The following is an 11,176-nucleotide window of genomic DNA, read 5'->3' as shown; positions in this document are numbered from 1 at the left end:
GAAAACAATGCAATTAGTTTGCAATCAGGCAAAATCCTAGGACTAGATTCAACCATTTCAGAAGTTTATTAAACATATGGAGAAATACCAGCAAAACTACTAAACAAGCTTTTCGATGACTGCTTAGATGTAGGAGGTATCCATAAGCTATGGAAATCTTCAAAAATGATATATTCATCAAAACAGAAGATCCCTAAAAGATTACAAACCATTGCCCAATCTGCCACCTTTCTACCTCTTTCATGCATGTGAATAGAAAAATACCTGAGTAAGCATCAGCCTTGGGAGTAAGTTGGTTTATGTAATGACTGTTCAATCAACAAGCACTTATACTAAGATCAGCCAGCTCATGGAACAAATATAAGTCCACCAGTTCCTATATTTTTTCAGTTTGTTGACAATGTACAAGCATTTGATAGTATAGACTAAAATGCAGTTGTAAAAATATTTAAATAATCAAGGAATTCATAAACAACATACCTGACTATTACAGAAAATAATTGAAGACTGCTTAACCAATGTTATACAATTTAACCATCCAATGAACATCCAAGGATCTTAAAAGGGTGACACAATCTTCCCAAAGTGTTTCACAGCAGCTTTTGAAAAGATCTTCAGAGGGCATAATTGGGAAGAAAGAAACATTAATATAGACAATGAAAAGCTCACTCCCCTTTGGATCAACAATAACATTGTGATTGTTAGTGTTGAGGAAGCTGAAAAAATGCTTAAATAAGCTAAACGAGACAGGTAAAGGAATTGAAGTAAAGATCAATAGACACAAAGCCCAATATATACTCAACCCATTTGGTCAATATCATGAAATGAAACTTGGATATGAGAAGCAAGAAGTGAACACACATATTTTTGCCAAGAACTCAATTTAGTCAACAAAGTTGACTAAGAAATATCACACAAAAGAAAAACAGCATGAGTTAGCTTTAGTCACATAAAAAGAATTCTCCAACAAATTGGACACCTTAAGACAGGAGCAAACAATCCTCAACACCATAATCTTTCCAGCAATCCTCTATGGATGTATCAGTCCTTGCCTTCTCCATAGGGTTGCAACAGAAGGACTGAGGTCACTCAGCTGCATTTGTGTCTAAGGCAGGACCAGAATTCACAATCATTTGGTTTCTAGCTTAGTGCCTTAATTATTACACCTAACCTGCACACATATCCTTGCTTAATCAAATTTATTTATATTAAAGGTTTTTTTTAACTCAAACTGTATCATCTTAATTATATCACTTTTATTGTTATAGTAAAATTAGTGCTGTTGCTTTTAGATTTATTGAAGTGCTAGTGCTTGTTGAAAATAACATGGAATTCTTATCCAGTTTTTTGAAATAAAGTTTTTTTATTTTTCCATTTTCATAACATACAACCACATGTATACTATTATATAGCCAACATTGTATTGTATTATTAAATGTTTACATCAATTTGTCTTGCCATCAACTCCCAAAATCAATTATTGGCTCTTCTACTCTCCATACACTATATTTGTACCTTATCCATCACTTTCTTCTCCCTCTCTCATCCACCTCCCATCCTCTCTTCTCTCTATTGCCCTTCTCTACTTCCCTTTCCTCTCTCCTCTTTCCACTCCTCCTTTCTCTCCTCCTCTCCCCCTGCCCTCTCTCCTATCCCTCTCTTCTTCCTTTACCTCTCCCCTCTACTTCACACTCATCTCATTTAGTTAGTGTATTTCAGCTTCTGAGAGAGTTCCATTTTATGTTGATGGTATTTATAATTCCTTTTCAATATACATATTTAATTTTAACATATATCTTCTTTTTTTTTTAAGAGAGAAAACAAGCTATACATATATAGTCATTATTCTTTTAACCACCACCATCCTAGCCTCATTTTGGCCGAGATGTAGACCTGATTACAATTCCCAGCTATTTTCATCATTATATTTATATAATTATGCATCCTTACACACACTACCTTGTGATTCTGTCTTTAAATCTCAATAGTTTCCCGTTGTAAGTATATCTCATGTTCCCTCTCCATTTTTCCATATCTTGGTTTAGGTTACCCTTAATTGTCTGTAAATGGCAATCCTTACTGTTCAATGTTCATTACAATTCCCTTAATCTACTATATAGAATAGCAAGCAATACACATCTCACTTTGTTCATCATCTTACAGATTCTATATATGTCCATGTTTCGTATATTTTGACCCATGCTTAATTGTTCTTCTATTGTCATATTCAATCAATTAGCAACTCAGTTTAATTATCATGTATAAAAATGAATCACAAACCTCTGCTTTACAATCTCCCCATATCAATTTTATATTTGTCCATATTCCATATATTTTAACCTTTATTTAATTATGTTTCCATTATCATAATCAATCAGTTAGCAACTTAATTTTATTGCCATATTTAGGAATAAACCCCTTATCTCAGCTTTGTATTTTCCCATATAACAATTTCTAGTTGTCTGATTTTTTCCTAGTAAGTCTTTTGTCCCACTTCTCTATTCCTGCCTTCTCTCTTTTCTTTGTTTTGACACATCCACCCTCTTCAATTTTCCCCAAACCACCATCAAATAAATCTTTTATATTTCCCTTTGTTGGGGCATAACCTCCTCCTTCAATTTTTCTTATGCCACTATCAACCTCCGAAACATCTTATTTCCAAGTTCTGGTCCACCTTAAATTTAGCTAATTCAACTAATGTGAAAATAGAAGAGAAGCTGGAGCCATCTTGATCTTTTGCAGAAAAAAAGAAAAAAAACCTCCCTATTTTCCCAGCTCTTGACCTTGTTATTATTTTCCCCCATGTCTTGTTGGCCACAGTTGCTCAAAATATATCAATTGGAACACACTTACATACAGCCAAACCTGGATATGTTTCTTTTGCCTCCTGCTTTTCCAAGTTCTGATTTATGGCAGTTGGTTAATTAAAACTTCTCACATAGGCAAGATTAGGTTATCAGTTGTCAGTGAGAAAATAGTGCTTTTTCCTTGATCTTTCTCTGTTGTTACATTCCACCTCTTATTAGTTGGAATTGCTTACAATATATTAGTAGGCAGACATTCGGACGAAGTAATTCCCTCAGAATGTTTGGTTTCTATTTCAAATCCAAAACCAACTTTAGAGTTTGTATTTGAGTGGGTTTGTCATTTTCTGCTTTCACCCTTTCTGTCCGAATTGTTTCAAACAAATGTCTTTTTGGGGGAGCTAGTGTTTTCAACCCTCCATTTTCCTTTCTTTTTTTTCCTTTTGCCAAAATCCAGATCTGTGTATTAATATTATTTGTACTCTTTGCCTTTTCCAAGTTTTGATTTATGACTGTGGGTTAAATGAATTTCTTACCGGTCTTTAATCTCAACCTCACCCTCCTGTTCAGTGCTTTGGTGAGAAGGCAGCTTCTTGGGCAGCAATTTTGCTGCTACCCCCACTCTGATTCAGAGGGCAAATCTCTGACCTGCGAGGGACTTGTTGCCTCTCCCTGGGTCTGATGAGACCCTGCCCCTTTTTCTCCCCCCCTTCAGGGGGGTTCTGATTCAAAAAAGGATCCCTGGAGTTGGTTTGTCACACAGGGTTCATATGAGGTTCTTCAGCGGTCACATCCCCCACGTCTGTCCAGCTGGAGAACTGCCTGTCGAAATTGGAATTCTTATCCAGTTTGAGAGGTTATTATTCAGTTCAGTGATGGCGAACCTTTTTGGTACCAAGTGCCCAAACTGGAACATGTGCATATGAGTGCATGCATGCACACGTCGGATTGCTGGAAACTGAAAGACCAGCTGGCCGGTGCACATGCGTGTACTGGCCACCTGGTCTTTGGGTTTCTGGTGTGTGCATGCACATTGGACAGCTGATCTTCACAGGCGCCAGAAACCCGAAAACCAGGTGGATGGTGCGCTAATGTGCACCAGCCAGATGGTCTTTGGATTTCTTGCACTCCAGCGCAAGACCAGCAGGCCGGCGGACATGCATGCACTGAAACCAGAAGAGCAGCTGGCGACGGCATGTGTGCCCACAGAGAGGGCTCTGTGTGCCACCTCTGGCACATGCGCCATAGGTTCGCCATCACGGATCTAGTTGGTAAGTTACTTAACGTATTTTTCAGCGTATAAGACATACCTTTTTCCTGTGGAAATGTTGCTGCATCTTATACACTAGTGCGTCTTATCGTCCAAAAAATGTGGTATTTGTCTGGAAAAATAAGTGGCTACCCATTATTCTGCAAAAAGCCTTAACAATCAAAACTTGTTCTGAATATTTAAAATTTCTTTCAATTGTTTGTTATGGATACCTACTTAATTATTAAGTATGTTAATTGTAGCTCTTCCCCCAGAATTAATTTAATAATGCAGGTTCATGAATTATCAGGATGGGAAAGAAGTTTGGCCCTACTATTTAACCAGTTTGCACATTTTTGTGTACACTTTTAGAAGTTACCAATTCTTCTCTGGCACTGAGCTGACATTTCTATTCTATTGCTTAATTGTAGACATATCTTGATCATCTGGTTCTACTAGTCAATTGGTTGAGGCATTTTTCTTGTAGCATTTGTGTGTGTGTGTGTGTGTGTGTGTGTGTGTGTGTGTGTGTTGGAATCATATTTTACAGATTTTAACATCTCTGATACTTTTTTCAGCCTTGGTGAAGTGCATTGCTAACTTTTTTTGACTTCAGGTTGTTAGATATTCCGACATTCTGTTTAATTTGAATAAAGAATTAGTAACTTACATTCAATGTTCTGTTTAAAGCAACTCAAAGGGACATGGCTCCAAAGTGAACTCTTATCTGCAGCAACCTTACCATCACTTTGGAACTCCTATTCTCACAGTTGTGCAAAACATTCTTCTGCATAGCCAAAAGAACAATTGTTCTCTAGAGCTAACAGAACAATCCTGTTTCAGCAGGCATTGGTGACTGATTATTAGGTGGCTGTCTTCTATTTTTACAGATATGATATGCTACTTACAATTTATAAATGGAAATAAATCCTTCCAAATAAATATATGTGCAGTCAGAAAGGTGGAAGTTAACTGTGAACGTGATGAATATGGGAAAGTGGGCATATAAGCACAAACCCAAAGGCCTTCCTTCCCCAGAAGAAATAGTAAGATTGGCTGTTCTCTTCTTAGTTGAAACTCTGGAGAGAAGTGAGTGGGGGTGAGGTGGGAGAGCAAAGGGTATCAAAGAAATGTGAGAAACGAAGTGCAAATGGAAAGGAGATGTGTTGGCAGAAAAATGGTTAAGATTGGCTGGTGACCAGAGAGAGGGAGGAGGTATAACCACAAATTCCATAACTGCCCCAATCCACCACTGTTCACTGCCATTACTAATCATTACTAATCACCTGTTCTCACTTTCAGTTCTAAGCATAGTGAAACACAACATAATGAAACACATAGTGAAACACAACATAATGGGTAAATGTGTGCTTTTGGATATGATTGTACCATCATTATTATAAGTAAGGATGTTTTCATGGCACTGAAGTTAATTTTTTAGCCATTAAGTTTTTCAACATTACTTTTACTGTTTCTTAGATGGTAAATTCAAGAGATGCACTATATCAGGGGTGTCCAAACTTGGCAACTTTAAGACTTGTGGACTTCAACTCCCAGAATTCCCCAGCCAGCTCTGCTGGCTGGGGAATTCTGGGAGTTGAAGTCCACAAGTCTTAAAGTTGCCAAGTTTGGACACCCCTGCACTATATACACCAACTGTTTTACTTGCACAAGTGGGAGGCAGGAGGAACTGTTACTAGAGCGCTTTAGCTATGACATACTATATGTCTATGGAGATTCTCAGTCATCCAGGTCACGGTTGTCCCAAAGGTGCTTTTTCAAGAGGGAACTGGACTTTCTTGTTTTTCTTCGAAGACATTTCACTTCTCATCCAAGAAGCTTCTTCTGCTCTGACCATGGATGAGATCTGATGAGAAGCGAAATGCCTTCAAAGAAAAACAAGAAAGTCCAGTTGCCTCTTAAAAAAGCACCTCTGGGACATGACACCCTGTACTTTCTAGCAACACTTATGGCTCATCCTGCTGAACTGTACAAGAAAGGGCTCAATTTGTGGCTTGTCAATCTGCTTTGTATTTTTTAAGAACCCCAAAGTTACCAATCTGACCGAAGTCATATATATTAGAACTCCTGATCCCTTGACTTGATTATGACATCAGAACTAAACAGAGTTCATTCTAGGATCCTTCCATCTTAAAATCGATTTTCGTTTCTGCAATCCTTCTGATTTGGGGCAGGGGCAATTCTGAACGCCATAAACTGATTAAACTGAATAACGTTCGAGATCCCTCAGATCTAGCTCTACATCCCGCGCCACCGCCTGCTGCGCCAGAAACAAATACGAAACTTGGCCGAGACGCCTCACGCAGAGACCCTTCCGCTCCCTCCTCTTAGCTTTTTTCCCGACCGGGGCTTTCACAAATCAAACGATGGCAGTTGCAGTTGCTCAGTTCGGTCGCTAGGGGGACTCTGCGAAGGACCGGCCTGCTGCTACTGCCGCCGCCGCCGCCGCTTTGGGCGGGTTGGAGTATCAGCTGACTCTCCTTCTGCTTTCCGAAGCTCCGCTGGCGCTGCTGCTGCTGCTCTTGCAGCTCGGTTTTCATTCCTCAGCAGAGCGGGGAGGCGAAGCGAGGCGACTGGGCGGATATCTTTCCACTGTCTCCCTATACGTTTTAAAACTAGTGCCTGAGCTCCAGCGTCCTTAGCTGCTGCTTTTGCCCGCGATGCTGCCGCATTTAGCTTTCCTGCTGCTGGGAGCCTCTTGGACAGCGGGAGCTTTGGAGGTAAGCGGCTCCCCATTACCTTCTCCCTGTTGCTACGACAAGAAAGTCTTTGTTCGGCGAGAGCCTCCCGCAGCTTTAAGTTGGGGCTTCGCCCCGAAACTGGCCGATGAAAGCGGCCTGCTGAGGCTCGAGAAGAAAGGGTGTGTTCCTCGATCCGCGCCTCTTCAGAAACCTCTGCTTTCCGCCTGAACAATGGAGATCGGGAGGCTGGGCGGGCTGGGACGAGCGGCTTCCCAAAATGCCTCTTTTGCTCACTTGCGGGTAGCTTTCGGTAGCCTTTCGGCGAGCGTCCGTCGAGTCTGGGGCGCTTTCGAAGGGTGGAGAGAAGGGGAATCTTGCCTCTTCTCTGTTACTAAGGAAGCGGGCAGTCTCCGGGATGAGAAAGAAAAGGGGGCGCGAAGGGGGAGGGCGAGGCCCCTTGTTTCTGCCTCGCATCCATCCTTTCTGGAATGCGCCAACTTGGCATCGATGGATTCGATGCTTTGCTTTGCAAAGATGAAGGGGAGGGCAGGAGGAGGGATGAGTTTTGGGTCTGTTGCGGCCGCCGTGCAGGGTTTTTTTGGGGGGGGGGTTGTCTTTTTGTGTCGTCTGGTGTGGCCGATCTGGGGGCGGAAATCGAGAAGTGGGGGGGGCGTCGCCTGTGATGCTGGGGCCGAGAGACCCGATCCTCCGGCTAGGCGATTGTTATCGCCCGCTCATCACTGCTCCCCCCCCCAGTTCCTCCTCTTCCTCGCCCTCACAGGGAATGCAAACAAGAGGCGCTCGTTTTGGGGATTGCCTCTCACTCCCGCCGTGCATGGGGGGAGGAGGAGGAGGAGGAAGTTCTCTCGGCTCAGGTGCCTGTGGCTCGGGCAACTTCAGTACTAAGGCATTAATGCGTTGCGGCTCCTGCGGAACAGCCCCCCTCCCGCCTTTGGGTAGAGGGGGGGGCTTTGCTCCCACCAACTGCGACCCTCTCTGTCCCTCCATGCTCCCCAGTCAGGGAGAAAAGGGGCATTATGATGGGGCCTCCCCCCGTAATAAGGTCGTCTAGTTTATCCTGGAGTGCGTTGCAGGCTTGGGGAGGCAGGATTGGGAGAGAGGGTGGGGAGGCAGAAACCTGCCCAAATCCCGCAAGAGGGTTTCCTTCGGTGTAGACATAAAGCGCTTCGTACACCGAGAGGCTTTCCCCTTAAGGAGGGAAGCTTGGGGGAACCAGATGAAAGGAAATGGGTTGGAGCGAAGCTTAAGAGCGAGAAGATGGCGCCTCTGCAGTGCAGTAAGGAAACGCTGTAATGAAAGCTGCAGACCGAAGCAGCCCTCCCACCGCTAGGTGTTTTAACAACTCGACTCTTCCTTTCAGTCAGCTCCCCATCAGGTAGTGAATGCCTGGTGGAATGTTTTTCGGCTTCAGCATCCGGAGTAGAAAGAAAGGGATGGGTGAGAACGAGAGGGGATGCCAGAGAAATCTTTCCCTGCATAGAGGGGACTGTTTTCCCTCGGTTGGACTTTAGTTTAGTTCTCTTTCTCTAACCCCCCCCCCTTTCCTCGTTGTTGTAATTTGGCAGAATCAGTTGCACTGAAACCGTTGGGCTGAAGCTGGGCTCTGCTTTAGGTAGACTGGTTGGCTTTCCCTGGCATTGCCAAAAGAAGGTCTAAAAATTCCACACCCTCTTTGAAAACTGTAAAAAAATGTGGAGGGTCTTGGAATTTAATTTCTTGAGCCTGAAGATTAAGGCATTTGGTGGGATGGGTATGCTGTATTGTTGGCCTGCAAGGGAGATTCAAGATCTTAGCTTGCATGGAGTAGTGTGAGCTTGAAATAGAACTTGGTTCTCCTTCTGACATACTGCCCTCCCTCCAATGAGCTGAAACTGACTCCCATTTCCTCCTTGCCAGTTATAGAAAATTGAGACAAGGCTCTATGAATTAAAAAAAACATGTGAAATTGACCCAAGTGGCAGAGATCAGTAGTATTCATAGACCTTAAATTTATTTTCCATTCCACTACTTTTTTGCATAATACTTGTTATGATTAAAGGAATATTGTGGTAGGTATGGATATAAAATGTGAATTTTTAAATTTGTGAAGGCTGATTCACTTTTTTTTAACTCTCAGGAAGGCAGAGGGCAGAAGGAAGAAGAGCAATCTCCTTTACCTATTTTGCATCCTTGCTTTCAGGCTGACTTGTCTTTTCATCAGTGCGTTGGGTCTTGTATTTGTTGATGCAAATGAGTCTCATTGAGTTTAATTCCTTAGTAGGTGAGCACAGGATGACACATTAAGGTTATAATCCTACTTTATGCACACTTGTTCTAGAAATCCCAGTTAAATGAATGTGACTCATTTTGAAGTCACAATGCATAGAATGGTGATGTAGGATATACTTCACTAATATTGTGTGGGTGGACAATCTAAAAAAACAAAGTTTTCAAAAGAGCAACTGGTTGATCTGTTTGTTAAACATTAGATTTAGTTTTATATGTCAATTGTAGAATAGGAATTCTTTTCAAATTGTTTGTATTTGAGGTTTGAATGTTTTTTCCATACTGGTGAAATTTATTAACAGATTAATACCAACTGAGAATAACCTGCCTATGAAATCTGTAAAAAGCTAGGAATTAATTTTTTGTTCAATTTTTTTTAAATGATGCTTTTTTATTCCACTTCTTTGTCCAATGAATTTATGTTGACTTTCATGATATTTCTTCCAATTTCAAAGCAGATTAGGTCTATTTTACATATAAGTAATAATAAAATTTAACAGGCGTTAAGTAACATGTCATACCATGGAGCTGACTTAGTCAATTTTACATGTTCCATTAAGCCATATATTGGTTCATGTATCATATTCAACCATTATATGGTTGATGTCATTTTTGTTTTCTGTGGTATGTGAACTTAGTGTTTAATGTATAAGGTCTGTGTGCTGACCTCTCCATGCTGTATATAGTAGAAATATATTCAAAGCACTGGAATACAACAGATTAAAAATGACTGGGATAGAGTTTAGGATGATTGTATCCAAATTTATATACCCACTTCATGAAAAAGACATGACTGATTAGCAGTACCTTGTAAAGGAGCACACTTGCCAGGGTACAAATACATCTATAACTTTTTATGTCCATCTTTTTCTAGTTTTATGAATAAGGCTATTTTATGAAAACGTAATTTACCTTTCATTTCTTCCTTCCTCTGCCCCTGTTCCCTTTTTCTCAGTGTTGCTGCAAATTATCATATAACACACTTTGGTTTGATTTCATTGTGTTTGCAATGTTTTGACCCCAAAAAATTTTTTATGAAGAAAATATTTCAAAATTTTTAATTACAACCTTTAGTGACACTTAAACCTTGAAATTATTACAAGGCTGGCATTGAGAAAGGAAGTTTTAGCTTTTTGAAAGTAAAGAGTTGAAAAATATAAAGGTGTTTACTCTCTTAGTCTGAGCTGTTCTTTTAGAGAATTAAATATAGACATTTATGTATAAAAGCTTAAATAATGGTTTAGTTATCCCATACCAATATATGTCAACCTATATATGACATATGTTGGTAAGGGGTATATTACCTCCAAGTGATGATGAAAATTTCATTCTTCTGTGTGAAAATACATCCTTTAAATGCTTTTGCTGTTCATACTTGACACATCCTGCCTATAAGTTAGATTGTTTATGGACCAGAGCAGAGATGTCAAACTCTAGGCCAACGGGCCGTATCCGGCCTGCAGGGTACTTAGATTTGACCCATGGGGCTGCCTTGGAAATAGCGAAGAACTGGCCTGCAATGCCTCTGCCAGCGAAAATGGAGCTCTGGAGGGCTGCATGTGGCTCTCCCAAGCTCTGTTTTCGGCTGCAACGGCCTCCTGCAGGCCACTGTCAGCAGAAAATGTAGCTCAGTAGGGCCGTGTGCGGGCTGCAGGATGTTGAGCTGGCCATGCCCACCCCAGCCATGCCTACTCCCCCACCCAGGTCAAACACAACCCTGATTTGGCCCTCAATAAAGTAGCGTTTGACACCCCTGGACAAGAGAGTTTGAAGCCCCATATACTGGCTGGCCCCATCCCCATCTATTCTCTGCCTCCCAAGTCTCAGCTGATTGGGAGGAAATGGGGATTTTGCAGTAACCTTCCCTTGGAGTGGGGTGGGTATGGAGATTTTACAGTATCCTTCCCCTGCCACGCCCACTAAGCCACGCCCAGAGAACTGGTAGTAAAACAATTTGAATCCCATCACTGTGCTTAACCATCAATGTATATATAACCTTTTTTCACTGCCCTGAAATAAATCAATTTTTGCTCTTTTTTCTTGAGGATTTATACTGCACAAATATGCCATAATATTTATATGCTTTTAAGAATATGAATGACTGTTCTTTACCATTATAAATTCACAAGTGTCAC

General features: G+C 41.3%; 1 protein-coding gene across 4 annotated transcripts in view; it reads left to right on the top strand.

The window, feature by feature from the left end:
* The first annotated feature begins 6,555 nt into the window (after positions 1-6,555).
* The window catches only part of APP (amyloid beta precursor protein), a 107,490-nt gene continuing 102,869 nt past the window's right edge, over positions 6,556-11,176 (top strand). Inside the window, exon 1 of one of the 4 annotated variants that reach the window (XM_081950035.1) lies at positions 6,556-6,794. In XM_081950035.1, the coding sequence (XP_081806161.1) occupies positions 6,735-6,794 (60 nt within the window). In that variant the 5' untranslated portion in view covers positions 6,556-6,734. The remainder of the gene's footprint in view (positions 6,795-11,176) is intronic. The other 3 variants (XM_081950033.1, XM_081950034.1, XM_081950032.1) reach the window with 3 other exon arrangements.

This window comes from Natrix helvetica, assembly GCF_964273705.1.
Source record: "Natrix helvetica genome assembly, chromosome: 4".
NCBI lineage: Eukaryota > Metazoa > Chordata > Lepidosauria > Squamata > Natricidae > Natrix > Natrix helvetica.
This window is presented reverse-complemented; position numbering and strand designations above follow the sequence as displayed.